This window comes from Pelophylax lessonae (genome assembly GCF_965119305.1).
Source record: "Pelophylax lessonae genome assembly, chromosome: 11".
Lineage (NCBI taxonomy): Eukaryota > Metazoa > Chordata > Amphibia > Anura > Ranidae > Pelophylax > Pelophylax lessonae.
This window is the reverse complement of record NC_138778.1, coordinates 133825380-133847453: the sequence shown is the minus strand read 5'-3', so window position 1 is coordinate 133847453 and position 22074 is coordinate 133825380. Positions and strand designations below refer to the sequence as shown.

At 45.8% G+C, this 22074-nt stretch overlaps 1 protein-coding gene across 1 annotated transcript in view; it reads right to left on the bottom strand.

Moving 5' to 3' along the window:
* MIF4GD (MIF4G domain containing) overlaps positions 1 to 22074 on the bottom strand; it is a 165842-nt gene that overhangs the window by 82727 nt on the left and 61041 nt on the right. The window contains exon 6 of the mRNA XM_082271914.1: positions 10804 to 10934. Coding sequence (XP_082128040.1) covers positions 10804 to 10934 — 131 coding nt within the window. The remainder of the gene's footprint in view (positions 1 to 10803; positions 10935 to 22074) is intronic.

Here is a 22074-nt window from a genome sequence, read left to right as displayed (position 1 = left end):
AGCGCCCCTCAGTGTTACCTGCCTTTTTGGACCCCACAGAGAGAGAGACAGACCCCAAGGCTCATCCCTGATGCACAGAAGTTTTCATCAGCTTGCTCAGTGCTTGTCTTGTTACAGACAGGAAGTCTTTGGCCCTATTTCCTGGGTAAAAGAGGCGGCTCCGCCCCTTAACACGCCTGCCGGCTCCTCCCCCTGGCTCCATGAGGTGTTTGAGTCACCTCAAACATGGCCGCCCCCATGCTGGAGACACGAGGCTACACCAAAATGGCGGCCTCGTGCGATCTACCAGACAATGGCGGCGGCCTGCACAGAATAGCGGCATGTCTGCAGAAGGATCTCGGCCTCACAACCCTTCACCCTCATGGTGGTCAGCGTGGTCGGAGGTACCGGACCCTAGTGGGCCGTATGCGGTCCGCTGCTTAGCTGGAGGAATGATCTGGAATGCAGTATACATGTATAGACATCGCCCTGTGGCTACTGACAGGTAGGATACCTTATACTATCACAGTAAAGTTCTAGTACTGCCACTGACTACAATCATTTACACATCTTTACAATTAGATTGTCAGCTCCCAAACCAAGCCTCCTGGCTTCTTGTACACAAAAATCACACTCAATTAGGGGGATCTGTGACATGTTGTAGGATAGAGGGGAACCCATCCTTACCATTACAGAGAGGGGCCCGCGTTCACCACAAGACCCGTCAGGGGGAAAGGGGGAACATACTACTCACCATACCGGAACCAGGCGGGCGCCAACTCCTGACAGTACCCCTCTCCACCGAGGTAGGAGGGCTGTCGACCAATACGGGCGCCGTGACTCATGGTCTTTGGCGTTTCAGCGAGACGTTTAACTCGCAGGGTCAGTCCCCGTCCAGTGGGACTATGTCGCGGCCGACCCAGCGCGGAGCTATGGCCTGCACGCGCTCGTAGGCTGAACTGGGGTGACCACTGGATCTCAACATCCAGCCCGTCGCCCAGTTCAGCTTTCTTGCTTGAAGATCTCACAGGAACACTGGAGAAAAAAAGCTGTCTTAAAAAATTCTTTTCTAAGAAAAAAATCCTGCCAGGACCGAAGATCCCAGCAAGGTATCTAGGTCCTTACTCCTGACTAGACAGAAAAAAACTGATTTGCTGAGGCAGAGAGAGAGAGAGGATATACCCTCTGGGACTGCCCCTAGGGTGTGGCCAGAGCATTTTATTTCCTGTCTAGTCCTACTCCTGTGGAGGCAACATAACCCGAAGGTGCTGTATCACCGAGGACTACGTCTGTCAATGAGCGATAGAGAAAATAAGGCTTCCCAACTCTACTGCTGAATTGGGACAGCCAGTCAAATCTTAGATAAATCAACTCTCACAGAGAGATAAGAACATGGATGGTAGTGTACTTTTAGTTCCTCTGCAACAGATCACATTTTACAGATTCACTTGTCCACCTTTTTAATTTGTCTGACTTCCTTCAGACTCCACAACATGCTGCAGAATGTCTCATAGCAGAAGAAGGTGAGTCCAGTTGAAACAGCAGCTTTGAGCAGACTTGGGGACAATCCTTTGAAAAAACCCCTAAAGCCTTCTTCCAGGTATATACGACATACACAGTCTCTGAGACCCCGGTACGTTCTGACCTGTTGGAAAAAAAAAAACAGAAGAATAGTATTCATAGGTGGTAGAGCAAGTTTAATACATGTACAGATCTGACGTTGGTATACTTTACTATGTATTGTAGCTTGTTTAGGAAAAACAGGGAACAAGCATGCATGAAAAGATGGTAAGAGGACATTAGAGGGAAGAAGGCCTTTGTTTAGAGCAGGCATCACTAAATGGCGGCCCGCGGTCCAGGTCCGGCCCCAATCACTCTCTCACCTGGACCGCAGCGGTCGCGCCATTTAGGAGCCTGTTCTTCTCCCAGATGTCATGCTTTCATCTTTACAGAGCCGACAGCGGGAGGCGGGGACAGTTCTGGAGGGAGGGCGGAAGCGAAACTAGCCAGTGATTGGTTGTTAAGATAAAGGGCGGTCCAAGCAACCAATCACCAGCTTGCAGCTTCGTCCATTCAGAGCTACTGTGCCTCCTGTCCTCCCGTCTGTGTAAGGCAGGGGAAATGTCATGTGTGAAGAGAGAGAGGCGATGTGTGGCGAGGACAGATTAGGAGGAAGCAGGGAGTACAGCACAACAAGGTGGAGTGTTTAACCACTTCCATACCGCCTCATTGTAAAATGACGGTGGCAGGAAGGCTTTACCGATCCGGGCCGACGTCATACGACGGCGGCCCGCTCTTCCCGCCCCCAGGGGCACGCAGCGCGGCGATCGGGGATGAGGCTCGTCCCCCGGACATAGCCCATTCCCGATCACGGTAAACAGCCAATGAAATTGGCTGTTTACCACGTGATCAGCTGTGTCAATCACAGCCGATCACATGAATGGCTCCAGCGCAAGCCGCTTGTTCTTTTCCTCAATGCGCGCCCCCTTGGGGCGCGCAGCGTGTCAATCGGGGACGAGGCTCATCCCTCGGACAGAGCCCATCCCCAATCTAAGTAAAGAGCCAATGAAATTGGCTTTTAAACGTGACCGGCTGTCAATCGCAGCCGGTCACAGAGTGTCAACAGAGAACACGGTAACTAGCTGTCACCGTGTTCTCCTCCTCACTCCTGTGTTAGGAGGAGATTGTGGTAACAGCTAGTTACCGATTACAGTGCACCCCACAGCTAGTTACCGATTACAGTGCACCCCAAAACACACTGATTGCCCCCCCAATAAAGAGGACCTGTCACTAGCCCATCAAAGTACCTGTCACCAGCCCATCAGAGTACCCGAGTACCTGTCACCAGCCCATAAAAGTACCCGAGTACCTGTCACCAGCCCATCAGGTACTCTGACGACAGGTACTCAGGTACTCTGACGACAGGTACTCGGAAACTTGGAGTACCTGTCGTCAGAGTACCCGGGTACCTGTCGTCAGAGTACCCGGGTACCTGTCGTCAGAGTACCCAGGTACCTGTCGTCAGAGTACCCGGGTACCTGTCGTCAGAGTACCCGGGTACCTGTCGTCAGAGTACCCGGGTACCTGTCGTCAGAGTACCCGGGTACCTGTCGTCAGAGTACCCGGGTACCTGTCGTCAGAGTACCCGGGTACCTGTCGTCAGAGTACCCGAGTACCTTTCTGAAGCCGATCAGTGTACCTGAGTACCTATCTGCAGCCAATGCCTCCTAGATTATGTGTTGGGGTCATTTTGTGGGGGTTTCCATTGTCCTGGTGTTCTAGGGCCTTCAAAAGTGTGATAGGTTGTATTGAAATGATATGTGTAATTTATGCTCCTAGAACACCTGACGGTGCTCCTTGCATGTTGGGCCTCTGTATGTGGCTATGCTGTGACAAAGTCCCACATATGTGGTATCGCTATACTCAGGAGTAGTAGAATGTATTTTGGGGTGTCATTTTTGCTATGTTCATGCCATGTGTTAGAAATATCCTATAAATTGACAACTTGTGTAAAAAAAAAAATGTTTTAATTTTCTTTCCACATTGTCCAAAAACTTGTGGAAAAAAATGACATGTTCAAAAGACTCATTATGCCTCATAGAATATACATTGGGGTGTTTGCTTTCCAAAATTGGGTCATTTTGTAGGTAATTCCGATTGTCCTGGTGCTCCAGGGCCTTCAAAAGTGTGATAGATCTTTAGGAAATTATATGTGTAATTTATGCTCCTAGAACAGGAGGTGCTCCCTGCGTGTTGGGCCTCTGTATGTGGCCAGGCTGTGTAAAAGTCTCACATGTGGTATTGCCATACTCAGGAGGAGTAGCAGAATGTATTTTGGGGTGTAATTGCAAGTATGCATATACTGTGTGTGAGAAATAACTTGTAATTATGACAATTTTGTGTAAAAAAAAAAAAAAAAAAATATTTCTTCATTTTCCCAAGAATTTTGGGAAAAAATTACAACTTCAAAAAACTCCCCATGCCTCTTACTAAATACACTGGAATGTCTACTTTCCAAAAAGGGGTCATTTGGGGGGTATATGTACTGTCCTGACATTTCAGGGCCTCAAGAAATTAGATAGGCCGTCGGTACATCAAGTGTGATCAATTTTCAATGATTCGCACCATTGTTTGTAGACTCTATAACCTTCACACAGGCTAAATAATAACCTCTAATTTGGGTTATTTTTATTAAAGATATGTAGAAGTATAAATTTTGGCCCAATTTATGAAAAAAAAATTATTTTCAAAATTTTATAATAAAAACTAAAAACAAAAAAAAAATTTGTTTTTGTTTTTTTTTTTTTCAAAAATTTCGCTCTTTTTTTCACTTATATCGCAAAAAATAAAAAACCCAGTGGTGATTAAATACTACCAAAAGAAAGCTCTATTTGTGTGAAAAAAAACATAAAAAATTTGATTGGGTACAGCATTGCATGAGTAATTATCATTCAAAGTGTGAGAGTGCCAAAAGCTGAAAATTGGTCTGGGCAGGAAGGGGGTGTAACTGCTCTGTATGGAAGTGGTTAAATAGGTCACTATTTTTGCAGCATAAGAAAACCATGATCACTGAGTGGGGAGAGATGTAGCACCAGTGATCACTGTGAAGGAGGTAGTAAGCAGTGATCACTGCTGCTGATTGATGGGAGATCAATGTCTGAACCGGTCTAAACCTGTGTAAACCCATGGGTGTATCTGATTTATTGTTGTTTTATATCAATAAAACTTTTCTGTTAAAAAAAAAACTTGTGTAAACCCTACATCTGGTGCCTGCGATGTCTGCTGTGTGTGATGGTTGCAGGAGGCATTGAAAAGGATCAAAATGCTAACTAATTGTCAGAGTGCTATAGCGCTTTTTTTCTCCTATCTCAATCTTAAGTGCAGTTATTGTTTGCTGCCCCTTATTTTATATTAAGGGGCACACTGATGAGCACAGCAAAATGTGTCCATCAACATGCCCCTTAACCACTTTACCACCGGAGGATTTTCCTGCTAAAAGACCAGGGGGTTTTTTGCGATTTTTTTACTGCGTGACTTTAACGGACAATTGCGCGGTCGTGCGACGCTGTACCTAAACGAATTTCACGTCCTTTTTTTCCCACAAACAGAGCTTTCTTTTGGTGGTATTTGATCACCTGTGCGATTTTTTGATCACGGGCTATAAACAAAAAAATAGCGTAATTTTTGCAAAAATAACAATATTTTTCACTTTATTTTATATGAAATTCCCCCCCAAAAAAATGTAAAAATCAAAATTTTTTAAAATTTTCGGCCAATTTGTTTTACGCTACCTATGTTTGGTAAAAAAAAAAAAAAAAAAAAAAAAAAATCGCAAAAAGCGTATTTTGATTGGTTTGCGCAAAAGTTATCGCGTTTACTAACAAAGGGAAAGATTTTTTTGTCATTTTTGGTGTTTTTTTTTTTTTAACGAGTAATGGCGGCTTTTTTTGCGGTACTGCGACATTGCGGTGGACAGATCGGACCCTTGACTGACATTTTTGACACTTTTGGGGGTACCAGTGACATTACTGCAGTAATCAGTGCTATATATATGCACTGTTACTGCAGAAATGACACTGGCAGGGAAGGGGTTAACTGTATTGGACAGGGAGGGGTTAAGTGTGTCCTAGGGGCGTGCTTCTAACTGTAGTGGGACATTGCTATTGGTGTAAAAACAAAGATAAACGGTTCTACATAGTAGAACCGTCTGATCTTCATTTTTACACAGGGAGAACTGACAGGCGGCTTGTTTACATAAGCCGCTCTGTCTTTCTCCCGCTGTACCGGCGATCGTAGTGTGACCGGCGGACATCGGGTCCGCCAGTCACACTCCCGCACTCCTCCGTGAACGAGCCGAGGCGGGCGCGCACCTCGGCAGGCGCGCGCTCGCCCGCTATTGGCTCTAGAAGGAGTGACAGGCGAGCGACGTAGACCTACGTCACTCTGCCTGGCCGGGGCCGACTGCTGCAGTAAATATACTGTGAGCAGTCGGCAAGTGGTTAACCACTTAAGCCCCGGAAGATTTTACCCCCATTCCGACCAGGGGGTATTTGCGATTCGGCACTGCGTGACTTTAACGGACAATTGCGCGGTCGTGCGACGCTGCACCTAAACGAATTTGGCGTCCTTTTTTTCCCACAAACAGAGCTTTCTTTTGGTGGTATTTGATCACCTGTGCGATTTTTTGATCACGCGCTATAAACAAAAAAAGAGCGTCAATTTTGCAAAAATAGCAATATTTTTCACATTTTTTTATATGAAATTCCCCCCAAAAAAAATGTAAAAATCAAAATTTTTTAACATTTTCGGCCAATTTGTTTTATGCTACATATGTTTGGTAAAAAAAAAAAAAAAATCGCAAAAAGCGTATTTTGATTGGTTTGCGCAAAAGTTATCGCGTTTACTAACAAAGGGAAAGATTTTTGTCATTTTTGTTGTTTTTTTTTTTAACGCGTAATGGCGGCGATCTGCGATTTTTTTTTGCGGTACTGCGACATTGCGGCGGACAGATCGGACCCTTGACTGACATTTTTGACACTTTTGGGGTTACCAGTGACATTTCTACAGTAATCAGTGCTATATATATGCACTGTTACTGTAAAAATACACTGGTAGTGAAGGGGTTAACTTTATTTGGGAGGGAGGGGCTGTGTGTGTCCCTAGGGGCGTGCTTTCTACTGTGATTGGCTGTGGCTTGAGCTGTAAGGACACTGATCAACGGATCTACATACTAGATCCGTGTGATCAGTGTCTTTACAGCGAGGAGAATGACAGGCAGCTTGTTTACACAAGCTGCCTGACATTCTCCCTCTCCCCCGCCGATCGCCGAGTGGCCGGCGGACATCGGGTCCGCTGGTCACACGCGCGGGGGGGGGTCCATGACCACGCGGGAGCGCGCCTCCGGGGGCGCGCACTCGCTCCCTAGACCCTCACAAGCAAGCAACGTAGCCCTACGTTAGTTTGCCTGTGAGGGGCTGACCGCCGACGTAGATAGTCGTGCGGCGGTCGGCAAGTGGTTAAAGTGGTTGTAAACCCCCAAGTAGTGTTTGTACCTATAGGTAAGCCTTTGATAAGGCTTACCTATAGGTACTGTTAATATCTCCTAAACTTGCACCGTTTAGGAGAAATTTACATTGCATGCAGCCGATGTCGTTATCAGCACCTGCGCTCTGAATGAACCCGTATGCCCTGTGCCATGAACGGCATCTCCCACGGGCATGCACGGGAGTAACGTCATCACTGCTCTGGCCAATCAGGTGGCTGGATGACGCAAACCCGGAAGTGAGACGGCTGAACATGTCAGCCATGTTGTTACTAGCTCATTGTGCCTTTGTCTTTCAGGTTTTCTTTTTTTTTTTTCCCTGAGGTTGACAACCTCTTTAACATAAAATGTACCTATCAGAGTGCCCCTTAACATAAAAAGGGGCATGCTGATGGGCATATATTATGTTAGTGGGCTTACGCTGATGGGTACATATGTTAAGGGGGCACTCTGATGAGGACACCTGATGTAAGGGGGCACACTGATCTGAATACCTGATGTAAGGTGGCACTGTGATGGTGCCACCTGATGTAAGGGGGCACTCTGATGGGAACACCTGATGTAAGGGGGCACACTGATCTGAATACTTGATGTAAGGTGGCACTGTGATGGCGCCACCTGACGTAAGGGGGCACTCTGATGGGAACACCTGATGTAAAGGAGCACTCTAACCTGATTTGATGGGTACAAATGATGTAAGGGGGCACTCTGATGATGGCACCTAATGTAGGGGGGCCATATGATGAAGAAACCTGATGTAAGGGGGGACATCTGATATAAGGAGGTACCCTGTGAGTGGCAACTGTTTCATGGGGGGACCCAATGTAATGAATCACTCTGGTAGGGGCACCTGATGTAAGGGGGAACACTATTGGGGACAGTTATAGAGTATTACCAGAGCGTGTGGAGAAAACAGTAAGAAAAGCATCATAGAGCGTGGCTGTGCCAAAAAAAGTAAAGTATAAGCGTACAATCTTTCATGGCACAGACTTGAGATTCGGACCTCGACCAAAAGAAAATTTTAGTGACCGGACCTCCTTGAATTTTAATTCACTACCCTTGGTGTAGAGGAAAGAAACCCAACTTACAAATTCATCATAAGCAGGATAGCTAATGTGGTCTCATGGACTTTACTTTGTTCACCAATATGCCATGACCAACCATAACTAGTTTAGTTCCAAACAGGTTGCTAGAGATTGGTGTAGTTAGGGAATTACATGTAGATTCATCAACAGATCAGACATGATCACACAGGGGTTAGCGAGGCCATACACGGTTTGAATCTTGGCCGGTTCAGCAGAAACCAGCCGATGTTTGAACCATTATTGGGCAGGCTGGATGTACAAAGTTGATTAAACAACTTGGGTACAATCGGCATTCCGGGTTTTACCTATGATTATCCCCGGCGGCTTCTATAGCCTCTCCTGGCGGGGACTTCCTCCTACATCAACACTGTCTGTGTTGATGCAGGTTGCAGGAAAGAAATTCGCTCCATGTATGGCCAGCCTTAGGCAGAGCAATTTGAAGGCCAGCAATGCTGGCACAGGACTTTCCAGTTGGCAAGCTGCGGCATCACATGACATAAAAAATAGTATTCAAAAAAGGCTGGCCACAGCCATGTAAAACCAGTATGGAACTCACAGCTGGATTCTCAATTTCGAATTTTGTAATATATACAGCATTCAGTAGGTATAATTGTAACAAGCAGGTATAATTTCAACCAGGCCAATATCTCCTTTTCCCCCACTTCTCAATCGCTTTCCTTAAATGCTTATACAAATAAACATTTCTGTCTAAAACCATCCTCCTCTGCAAAAATAGAGAGGCATTGATCACATGCTTCCTTATACCCAGAGACAAGGGTTCCTACAGATGAACAGACAAGTAGCAGGGATGCCCCAGAAGCTGGGGTGAAGATGCAGATGGGTTTTCAAGAGAAGCAGTAAATTTTCCTTGAAAGTCCCAAAAAAAAAAAGGTTAGCAAAGACAGTGATCCAACAGGAAATTACATTTCTGGGCAATTGCTGTGCACCAACAGTGCAAAGTGTCCCTATAAAAAGGAAGCCATGCTTGTTTTTTTTTGCCAGTTTTAGAAAATCCTTGCTGGTTGCAGTATATCAACTATGTATCCATAGAGGGAGCCATTGTTGTCAATCAGGCTGGACTTCAACCATTTCTGCTTCTCTTCATTTACACAGGATGTGAAGGATTAGTAGTTTACAGGAGGCTCATTACATTGCTGATTTCAGTTCAGTTCAGTTCACAGGAAGCGACACATGCATTGCATTTCTGCCAAAACCAACATGTATTTTCTGTACTTGCCGAAAAAAGTTTCTATCATGAAAAATAAAAACTAAAGCAGCTATCACATCTAAGGACTGGTAAGCTAGATTAGATATTTATTTAGTTTAGATAATTGTTACTTCAGTACGATTTCAAAGCTGCAGATCAGTGTTATTTAGATGTGCAATTTCATTGCAGCTTGCACTTCATTTAACAGAAGTCAAATGCAAGTTGCAATAAAAATTTGCAGAAAAGTAGTGCAGGAACATTTTTCAAAGTCACTGCCACTTTAGTTGCAACGATTTGAACGGTTTAATTGCCGCAAATTGGGTGACACTTATCTTGCGATTTTGAACTGTCAAATCGCTTGACAAATCACACTGACGTGTATGAGGGCTTAAGCCCAGCCTATTGTGGGTTATGGTCGGTTATACAAAAATTAGAAATATAGCCAAGTAGCTAATAAAATGTTAAGGCTGAACTCCAGGCAATCAGCTAAATTAACAACTTAAACAAATCTGTGATTTTACCTCTTCAGGCAGTGGAAATCCCATCCATCCACTAATATTCACTTACCCCTTTCAGACAACATAGCCAGGTCAAAAGCCTGACCCAAAGCTTGGCTGAATAGTGAAGAAACAGCAGTCAATTGATGAAGTCATCCCTGTGCTTTCTCATTCCACCACCAAGCACTCTGTGTAAATGCCTGACTGGCTTACAGTGCTTTCCCATACTCTTCATACTACCCCTGCACAATAGCTGTTAGAAATGTTAAAATGGTCATAATATGTAAAAATACATTTGAAGTTGAAGCTTGGCTATATAAAACATTCTCTATACCGTTAGTGCGCTAACTTACCCCTACCTGTTGAGCAGGCAGCAGCATCCTGTAGAAATCTTCTGTGTAGGGATGCCCCGTCCTCTTCCTACTGCACTTATGTTGCTGTGGGAGTTAACAGCTATGGGTGTTCTGTGTCGCTGCTGTGAAAAAGTTCTGTATTAGGACCCGCCCCCTTCTTCTCCATTGAGAAACGTTTTACAATTGCTTTCATTGACTGTATCACAATCTGTGAATGAGAGAAGAATCTGATGAGCAACAGGATTGTCTCCCTCATTCACAGATTGTGTTACAGGCAATGAAAAAATGTTTCTCAATAGAGGAAGAGGGGGCAGGTGGCTTGTCCTCATTGGGAACTATTTTAAAAGCAGCATTGCAGAAGACTCAAAGCTGTTAAACTCCGCAGCGCTGGAAGTTCTGAGACAGGAAGAGAACTGACTTCTCTAGGATCCAGCTGCCTCAACGTGGGACATCCTTCACTGCAGGTCAGTTAGATTACTAAAGCTATAGAGAATGTTTTTTGGCTTTAAGTATTTGACAAGGAATACCTACTGTACCTGGATTATATAAGTCTTTTAATATATTTTTTGATTTTGCTCAATGCCCCATGCAATGCATTTGCATCCGCATCCATAGCCCAAGTAGTAAAATATGTTCTTACCTCTCCAAATGCTGCTCTTGCCTGCTCAAAGCCCCCAACCTGGAGCCTCTTTTTAATCAGATCCAGCGGATAAGTGGCTGTTTTACTAATCACTCCAGCCCCACTACCACAGAGAAGGTTCTTAAAGTTATCTGTTTAGAGAATACAAGAAAAAAAAAAGTTATTGTTTATTAGGTGTAATAGAACAAATAAAAGTTCAGAAAGAAGACCACTTGGATGGGAACAGAGGAAATTAAACTACTCTAACATTTCTTATACGTCTATAATTCATTTTCATTTCCCGAAAATTAAGCTTTAACCACTTGCCAACCAGCCGCCATACTTTTACTGCGGCAGGTCAGCTCTGTCCCACGAAACGATGTACCTGTGCGCAGCTTTGTGAGACAGCTAGTGGGGGGGGGGGGGCACGTGCACGTGCCGATTGGCCACAGGGAAAGCCAATCAGTGGGTCTGGAGGACGCAGTGTCCGCCGGGCACCCGGGATCGCTCCCCATGGAGACAGAACGGCGGTCTGCTGATGTAAACACGTCAGACAGCTGTTCTGTCTGTGATGAACACAGGGATCCTGTGTTCCTCCTATTTAGGAACATAGGTCTCTGTGTTTATCAAGCAAGTCCATCCCCCACACAGTTAGAAAGCATCCCCTATGGAAACACTTAACCCTTTGTTAACCCCTTCCCTGCAAGTTTCATTAGTACAGTAACAGTGCATATTTTTAGTACTGATTACGGTAGTATTGACACTGGTCCCCCAAAAAGTGTCAATTAAGCGTCCGATCTGTCCGCCACAATGTCTCAGTCCTGCTAAAAATCGCTGATCACCGACATTACTAGTAAAATTCCCAAAAGGCTAAACCTAGCCAACCAGGTAACATGGAGCTCAACCAGGAACAGCTGGAGCTCACCTGAAAACAATACACCTCAAAGAGGACCAGGTCCTCTCAAACAGCAGCCTGAAAAACCATGTGGCCAAAAGCAGCATGCGCAGATGCCAGTACATCTACTTTATAAAATTTTATGAAAGTGTGCACAGACGACCAGGTGGCCACCTTCAAAACCTGTATCCCTGACGCCTGATGGCAGGAGGCCCAAGAGGCACTAGAAAGCACCTTAACAGGGAAACAGGACCCTTTATGGAAAAGGCCTGCACCACTGTCTGTCTTGTCCATCTGGAAATGGTCACGGCAGACGCAACCAACCCTTTGCAAGGTCCATCCATTAGAACAAATAGTAAGACTGATTTCCTAAACTACTCGTTGCCGCAAAGTACACCCTGATCACCTGACCCATATCCAGAGAGTGCAAGGCAATCTCCTTAGGATGTTTAGGCTTAGGACAACCAGAGACAACCTTAGGAAGGAACTACTGACAAGGGCAAAGCACCACTTTCTCTCTGTGAGCCACCAGGTAAGGTCGACAAGACAACGCCGCCAGCTCTGACACCCTGCGTGCAGCCTCCAAGAAAGCTACCTTCGAGGACAATGTAAGCAGAGGAAGCTCGTGAATATTTTCCAAAGGCGGGTACTGGAAAACCGACAGCAAATTGAGATCCCATGGAGGCAATGGAGACCGTACTGGGGAGCCAAGTGGCGAACCTCCTGAATAAAGGTGCAAACCAAAGAATGCGTAACCAAAGGACGGTAAAAAAAGACCGCCAAGGCCAAAAACCTGGCCCTTGACGGTACCCAAGGCCAGGCGCTGCTCAACACCTTGTTGGAGAAATGCCAAAATCCGAGCCACCGAAAGGGAACGGGGACGAACCCCAAGAGACTCACACCACGTGCTGGTAAATCGTCCTAGAGGTAGATCTTCTAGCTTTTAACAACGTGGGAATCACGGATTCAGACAACCCCTTATCCTTCAGCACCTGGTTTTCAACAGCCAGCCGTTAAAGCCAGCGACTTTTAAAGCAGGATAGAAGACTGGCCCTTGGGCAAATAGATCTACTCTGAGAGGAAGTCTCCAAGGGGCATCGGCGACCAGCCATACCAGATCGGCGTACCAAGACCGGCGAGGTCAGTCTGGAGCCACTAGGATGACCGGATCCCTTCTGCCTCAAACCTTCGCAGGAGACTTGGCAGAAGTTTTAGCGGGGGAAAAGCGTATATCAGATGATACTGACCCCAGGGAGCCACCAGTGTGTCTGAGGTGTCGGCTAGAGGATCCCGAGACCATGCCACAATTCTCTGTACCTTCCTGTTGAGACGAGAGGCCAACAGGTCCACCTTGAGAGTTACTCACTGGAGACACAGCTGAACCTTAGAATGCCAGATACCTCCCAAAACGCTAGGATACATCTTGTGCCCCCTTGGTGATTGACCTATGCCATGGCCAAGGCATTGTCTGATTGAATCCTTACCGGGCTCCCTTGAAGGCGATTTGTCCAATGAGCCAGACAAATCTTATCGCCCAAAGCTCCAGTAAATTGATCAGTAGTTTTGACCCCTCCAGAGTGTAGACCCCTTGAGCACATCCGTGCCCAAAACCCCTCCCCACCCAGACAGGCTGGAAACCATAGGGACCACCGTCCAGTACTGGGGAAGGAAGGATTTGTCTTGTCGAAGTGCCGGAGAGCAAAGCCATCATATCAGGGACCCTCTCGTATCCCGACACAACAGGATCAGATTGTCTAGAGACTGTGGATTCTTGTCCCACTTGGCAAGAATTTCTCTTTTCAGAGGCTCGAGTGGAACTGTGCAAACAGAACCGCCTCGAAGGCAGACACCATCAGCACCCGCATGCAAGTCCTAAAAGATTACCGACTGCTGGACAACAGGAGCCGAATCGCATCTTGCAGCAATTGGAGTTTTTTCCCCTGGAGGAAACACCCTGGCTTAAGCGGAGTCCAGAGTCAGACCCAGATAGTCCAACTTGGTGGAAGAAATCAGAGCATATCTTTGGAAGTTCAATTTCCAACCCACTCCTGCAGAGTTTGCACAGTGTTTTCCTGGTAGTCCTTTTAGAGCAGTTGAAGACTCTGCTCGCAGAAGATCATCCAGGTACCCAGTACTGCAATCCCCAGCTGCCGCTATAATGCCAACATGGGGGCCACTTTTGTGAATACCCGAGGAGCTGAGGTGAGACCAAAAGGGTAAATGCCACAAATTGATAATGCTCCTCACCCACGGCAAAGCGGAGGAAATGCCGATGACCGACATATATTGGAATATAAAAAAGGTAAGCATCCTTTGATGTAGGGATGCCACTTCCGTACGAATGGACTGCATTCAGAACTTCTGAATCCGCACAAAGTGGTTCAAAGCCTTGAGGTCCAGGATTGGACGTACCTTGCCTTCCTTCCTGGGAATTGAAACAGGTTTGACTAGAAACCTTAAAAACGTTCCAATTTTGGAACCGAAACAATCACCCATTTTTGTAGAAAGTCTTGCACCGCCCCGAAGAGACCCTGCAGGCGGTCTGAGGACAAACGCAGGTTGGAAGGGAAGAACCTCAATGGAGGATAAGACCGAAATTCGATCTTGTAGCCGGACCGAATCAGCTCGTGGATGCACCTGTCTTAAATCAGGGAGTCCCATGGGTCCGGAAAGAAGCAAAGACGTCCCACCACCTTAGACACGGATGAGGGCGCCCCTTCAGGCAGAAGAAGGCTTGTCTGCAGGTGTGGAAGAACACTCTCTCGGCTTACCAGACCAGGTCCTCTTGGAACCTCCGGAGGAGGTCCTGAAAGACTTAGATCCTGCAACGAGACTCCTTGCCCCTGGCAGCCTGTGGAAGGAGAGTAATCTTCCCCTCTGTAAGACCCTTAATAATAACATCCAGGAAAGATCCAAGCAGGCGATCCCCCACAAAAGGAAGAACAGAGAAGGCCTTCTTGGAAGACCGGTACGCAGATCGGTATTTTAGCCATATCATGCGCCGAAGGACCACTGCTGTCACGGACAGCCTAGAAACTAAGGGAGCTGCATCCAGAAAGGCATCACAGACAAACTGCAACCCTTGGACCAACTGGTCCTCCAGCTCTGCAAGGGCAGAGGGAAGCTGTTCTCCCTCCAGATCCTGGCGCAAAAGCTTTGCCCACTCCGTTAAAGTCCGGGACACCAAAGCTATGGTGAACACCGGCCTAAGGCCTGAACCGGCCATAGTAAATGTGTGGCGGACCAAAGTCTCGGCTCTCCTGTCAAAGGGGTCTTTACAAGCTGGAGACTCCTCCACTGGATCTAGAGTAGAGTTATTCAGCCAGGAAACCTGAGAATCCAACACAGGTGGGACTGTCCACTTTTTTAACAGGGACTCTTCAAAGGGATACCATCTAGCGAAACACTTAGTCACCGACATGTTGTATTTAGGTCACAGACTTGCGACAATTTTGTCAAAGTAGGCGGGAAAAGGGAATTCCTTTGCCGCTTTGGGGGAGCCGGCCCCTCTGACGCAGCAGCAGCTGCATCCTCCATTTTTTAAAGTTGCCTGCACCTATACAATCAGTGCACCCACCAGCGCCGTTTCACACATGGCTGCGGTAGAAGGAATCATCCTCACTATCAGAGCACTCGAAGTGTGTGGACGCAGACCCAGTAGCTCACCCCGAAACATAATCAGGGAAGACTGCTGACTGCGATCCTGCAAGGGGACGCCGGCCAAGGGTCCACAAATGGACCACCTATGAGACTCCGCAAAAGACAATGGGTAAATTAAGAGCCCACCATAGAGGACATAATAGCATATTGCCCCCCTTAAGGGTAGGCCGCCCGCCATGACGTGCAGGCAGGGTACCCCTCGCTCACACAATAATGCCGGCAAGACTGTCACTAAAAATGAAGCGCCCCCACAGCCCCACCCAGTTCAAGGGAGGTGCCAAGCTAAACATATGGCCCAGCAGGCCGCAAGCCACGGCCTTGAAGATGCCCCACAGATGCACAATAGGGTAGCGTTTAGGTCTGGAGGCATGCTTGGCCAGTTCATCACCTTTACCCTCAGCTTCTTTAGCAAGGCAGTGGTCATCTTGGAGGTGTGTTTGGGGTCCTTATGTTAGAAGACTGCCCTCCGGCCCAGTCTCCGAAGGGAGGAGATCATGCTCTGCTTCAGTATGTCACAGTTCATGTTAGCATTCCTGTTTAACTGCTGTATGGTCTTGGCCACCATGCTGCAGCTTAGTTTCAGGGTCTTGGCGATCTTCTTATAGCCTAGGCCAGAGGTGTCAAACTCAATTTCATCGCGGTCTGCATCACCATTATGGGCGCCCTCAGAGGGCCTGTAGCCCACCACTATCAGTAGTAAAGAGCCCCAACCCTCCCTTACATCACAGTGCATCCACTTTACCATGTGCTGCTGCTGGGAAGAATCTGGAGGCAGAGCTGGGAAGCAACAACTGCAGGATCTGGAGGAGTCTGCTGAATGCTGAGACCAGTGGAGAGGAGGGGGTGCTGTGGCTGAACAGAGAGGTGAAGGATCTACAGGAGGAGGTGCATCCTCCTCCCTGCTGAGTTGGGGGGGGGGGGTCTCTCTGCAGCTGCAGGGGGAAGCACAGGATCTGGCAGAGGAGTTCTGTCCTCTCTGCTGCCGTCTGCTGAGACAAGGTGAGGGCAGAGATGAGGGAGATACAGCAGCTGCAGGAGAGATGCAAGGACCACATGAAATGGCCTGGAGGGCTGGATTCGGCCCGCGGGCCTTGTGTTTGACACCTGTGGCCTAGGCCATCTTTATGTAGAGCAACAATTCTTTTTTTCAGATCCTCAGAAGTTCTTTGCCATGAGGTGCCATGTTGAACTTCCAATGACCAGTATGGGAGAGTGAGAGCAATAACACCAAATTTAATACACCTGCTCCTCTTTCACACTTGAGACCTTGTAACACTAACGAGTCACATGACACCGGGGAGGGAAAATGGCTAATTGGGCCCAATTTGGATTTGTTCACTTAGGGGTGTTCTAACTTTTGTTACCAGCGGTTTAGACATTAATGGCTGTGTGTGGAGTTATTTTGAGGGGACAGCAAATTTACACTGTTATACACTCACTACTTTACATTGTAGCAAAATGTCATTTTTTCAGTGTTGTCACATGAAAAGATATAATAAAATATTTTACAAAAACGTGAGGGGTGTACTCACTTTTGTTAGATACTGTATATATATATATATATATATATATATATATATATATATATATATATATATATATATATATACATACACATACATACATACATACATACATACATACATACATACACACACACACATATATATACATACACACACACACACACACACAAAGAAAAGAATCACCCCCCTTTAAAATCACATTTAATTACTTTGCAGCCTGGAAAGAAGACAAAATCAGCTTTGTTTTATCCATCTGTATTTACTCAATGCAACCTATAACATCCAAGTGAAAAGATAGAACACCAACATGACAGAGCAAAACATAAAAAATTGGAAAAAAGGATCACCCCCTTATGTCAGTATTTTGTTGAATCAACTTTTGCTTTAATTACAGTCTTTAGTCTGTTGAAATAGGTCTCTACTAGTGTTGAGCGAACACGGACTGTATTATTCGTGTTCGTACCGAATAATTGGATTTTTTGTACCCGAACACGGACACGGACACTTTACTGTATGTTCGGGTAAAAATCCGTGTTCGGTCGTTTTATTTCCGGGTTTTGCATGCTTTGGCGCTCTTTTCATGGCGGGCTTTCAACAGCCAATCAACAATCGTTTAACTGGTGTGCCTTAAGCCATCCCAGCCATGCCTGCAAATGTCTCAGTAGCTGTGATTGGCCGTCTGAAGCATGTGACCAAGTCTTTATAAGTTCGAGGCAGCCGCAGCGGCGTCATTATGCTGCTTAGATTCAGGGACAGAGCACACATCAACGTGCTGGCTGCTGATTAGGGAAAGATAGGCAGGAAAAAAACATTTGTGTCCGGATAGAATTGAGGGACAGGTCGGAGTGTTTAGGCAGGGCGAGTTGTAGGCATTTTAGGGATAGAGTCTGCTGAATTATATAGGGTCAGTGTCTTCTACAAACTACAATCGATATTGCTGTGTGGGGGGTGGGGTCTGCACTCAATCCTGATCTACGATCTCTTCTCAATCCTGTTAGGGACAGAGTCTGCTGAATTTTAGGGAAACTGTGTTCTACAAACTACAATCGATATTGCTGTGTGGTGTGGGATTGGAGATAGGCAGGTGTCAGTGATCCACATCCATTTTTCTGTGTGTGAGCTGCAGTGAACACAATCTTTTTGGGCTGCAGTGAACACAATCTTTTTGGGCTGCAGTGAACACAATCTTTTTGGGCTGCAGTGAACACAATCTTTTTGGGGTGCAGTGAACAAAATCTTTTTGGGGTGCAGTGAACACAATCCTTTTTGGTGTGCAGTGAACACAATCTTTGTGGGGTGCAGTGAACAAAATCCTTTGTGGGGTGCAGTGAACACAATCTTTTTGGGGTGCAGTGAACAAAATCCTTTTTGGGGTGCAGTGAACAACATCCTTTTTGGGGTGCAGTGAACACAATCTTTTTGGGGTGCAGTGAACAAAATCCTTTGTGGGGTGCAGTGAACACAATCTTTTTGGGGTGCAGTGAACACAATCTTTTTGGGGTGGAGTGAACAACATCCTTTTTGGGGTGCAGTGAACAAAATCCTTTTTGGGGTGCAGTGAACAAAATCATTTTTGGGGTGCAGTGAACACAATCTTTGTGGGGTGCAGTGAACACAATCTTTGTGGGGTGCAGTGAACACAATCTTTTTGGGGTGGAGTGAACAACATCCTTTTTGGGGTGCAGTGAACAACATCCTTTTTGGGGTGCAGTGAACACAATCTTTTTGGGGTGCAGTGAACACAATCTTTGTGGGGTACAGTGAACAGAATCTTTGTGGGGTGCAGTGAACACAATCTTTGGGGGGTACAGTGAACGCAATCTTTGTGAGGTGCAGTGAACACAATCTTTGTGGGGTGCAGTGAACACAATCATTGTGGGGTGCAGTGAACTCAATCTTTGTGGGGTACAGTGAACACAATCTCATACTGAAGGTTTGAGGGTGCTGCCTGTTCCATACTCCCCCTACTCCTCATCTAGCCTTTTAGGGGTACAAACAATAGTAATTGGGGCCTAGTGTGGTTGTGTACGTGTGATATACATACACTTTTTTGGGATCATATTTTCTATTCCGCTATTTAATCAAAAACCTTTGGGGATCAGTTAAATTGGGGGATAGTCTGTGTTGGTACGTGTGAGAGAGATCCACCTTTCCAAGTTGTTGGGGTTCATCTCATACTTCTGAAGGTTTGAGGGTGCTGCCTGTTCCATACTCCCCCTACTCCTAGCCTTTTAGGGGTACAAACAATAGTAATTGGGGCCTAGTGTGGTTGTGTACGTGTGATATACATACACTTTTTTGGGATCATATTTTCTATTCCGCTATTTAATCAAAAACCTTTGGGGATCAGTTAAATTGGGGGATAGTCTGTGTTGGTACGTGTGAGAGAGATCCACCTTTCCAAGTTGTTGGGGTTCATCTCATACTTCTGAAGGTTTGAGGGTGCTGCCTGTTCCATACTCCCCCTACTCCTAGCCTTTTAGGGGTACAAACAATAGTAATTGGGGCCTAGTGTGGTTGTGTACGTGTGATATACATACACTTTTTTGGGATCATATTTTCTATTCCGCTATTTAATCAAAAACCTTTGGGGATCAGTTAAATTGGGGGATAGTCTGTGTTGGTACGTGTGAGAGAGATCCACCTTTCCAAGTTGTTGAGGTTCATCTCATACTTCTGAAGGTTTGAGGGTGCTGCCTGTTCCATACTCCCCCTACTCCTAGCCTTTTAGGGGTACAAACAATAGTAATTGGGGCCTAGTGTGGTTGTGTACGTGTGATATACATACACTTTTTTGGGATCATATTTTCTATTCCGCTATTTAATCAAAAACCTTTGGGGATCAGTTAAATTGGGGGATAGTCTGTGTTGGTACGTGTGAGAGAGATCCACCTTTCCAAGTTGTTGGGGTTCATCTCATACTTCTGAAGGTTTGAGGGTGCTGCCTGTTCCATACTCCCCCTACTCCTAGCCTTTTAGGGGTACAAACAATAGTAATTGGGGCCTAGTGTGGTTGTGTACGTGTGATATACATACACTTTTTTGGGATCATATTTTCTATTCCGCTATTTAATCAAAAACCTTTGGGGATCAGTTAAATTGGGGGATAGTCTGTGTTGGTACGTGTGAGAGAGATCCACCTTTCCAAGTTGTTGAGGTTCATCTCATACTTCTGAAGGTTTGAGGGTGCTGCCTGTTCCATACTCCCCCTACTCCTAGCCTTTTAGGGGTACAAACAATAGTAATTGGGGCCTAGTGTGGTTGTGTACGTGTGATATACATACACTTTTTTGGGATCATATTTTCTATTCCGCTATTTAATCAAAAACCTTTGGGGATCAGTTAAATTGGGGGATAGTCTGTGTTGGTACGTGTAAGAGAGATCCACCTTTCCAAGTTGTTGGGGTTCATCTCATACTTCTGAAGGTTTGAGGGTGCTGCCTGTTCCATACTCCCCCTACTCCTAGCCTTTTAGGGGTACAAACAATAGTAATTGGGGCCTAGTGTGGTTGTGTACGTGTGATATACATACACTTTTTTGGGATCATATTTTCTATTCCGCTATTTAATCAAAAACCTTTGGGGATCAGTTAAATTGGGGGATAGTCTGTGTTGGTACGTGTGAGAGAGATCCACCTTTCCAAGTTGTTGGGGTTCATCTCATACTTCTGAAGGTTTGAGGGTGCTGCCTGTTCCATACTCCCCCTACTCCTAGCCTTTTAGGGGTACAAACAATAGTAATTGGGGCCTAGTGTGGTTGTGTACGTGTGATATACATACACTTTTTTGGGATCATATTTTCTATTCCGCTATTTAATCAAAAACCTTTGGGGATCAGTTAAATTGGGGGATAGTCTGTGTTGGTACGTGTGAGAGAGATCCACCTTTCCAAGTTGTTGAGGTTCATCTCATACTTCTGAAGGTTTGAGGGTGCTGCCTGTTCCATACTCCCCCTACTCCTAGCCTTTTAGGGGTACAAACAATAGTAATTGGGGCCTAGTGTGGTTGTGTACGTGTGATATACATACACTTTTTTGGGATCATATTTTCTATTCCGCTATTTAATCAAAAACCTTTGGGGATCAGTTAAATTGGGGGATAGTCTGTGTTGGTACGTGTGAGAGAGATCCACCTTTCCAAGTTGTTGGGGTTCATCTCATACTTCTGAAGGTTTGAGGGTGCTGCCTGTTCCATACTCCCCCTACTCCTAGCCTTTTAGGGGTACAAACAATAGTAATTGGGGCCTAGTGTGGTTGTGTACGTGTGATATACATACACTTTTTTGGGATCATATTTTCTATTCCGCTATTTAATCAAAAACCTTTGGGGATCAGTTAAATTGGGGGATAGTCTGTGTTGGTACGTGTGAGAGAGATCCACCTTTCCAAGTTGTTGGGGTTCATCTCATACTTCTGAAGGTTTGAGGGTGCTGCCTGTTCCATACTCCCCCTACTCCTAGCCTTTTAGGGGTACAAACAATAGTAATTGGGGCCTAGTGTGGTTGTGTACGTGTGATATACATACACTTTTTTGGGATCATATTTTCTATTCCGCTATTTAATCAAAAACCTTTGGGGATCAGTTAAATTGGGGGATAGTCTGTGTTGGTACGTGTGAGAGAGATCCACCTTTCCAAGTTGTTGGGGTTCATCTCATACTTCTGAAGGTTTGAGGGTGCTGCCTGTTCCATACTCCCCCTACTCCTAGCCTTTTAGGGGTACAAACAATAGTAATTGGGGCCTAGTGTGGTTGTGTACGTGTGATATACATACACTTTTTTGGGATCATATTTTCTATTCCGCTATTTAATCAAAAACCTTTGGGGATCAGTTAAATTGGGGGATAGTCTGTGTTGGTACGTGTGAGAGAGATCCACCTTTCCAAGTTGTTGGGGTTCATCTCATACTTCTGAAGGTTTGAGGGTGCTGCCTGTTCCATACTCCCCCTACTCCTAGCCTTTTAGGGGTACAAACAATAGTAATTGGGGCCTAGTGTGGTTGTGTACGTGTGATATACATACACTTTTTTGGGATCATATTTTCTATTCCGCTATTTAATCAAAAACCTTTGGGGATCAGTTAAATTGGGGGATAGTCTGTGTTGGTACGTGTGAGAGAGATCCACCTTTCCAAGTTGTTGAGGTTCATCTCATACTTCTGAAGGTTTGAGGGTGCTGCCTGTTCCATACTCCCCCTACTCCTAGCCTTTTAG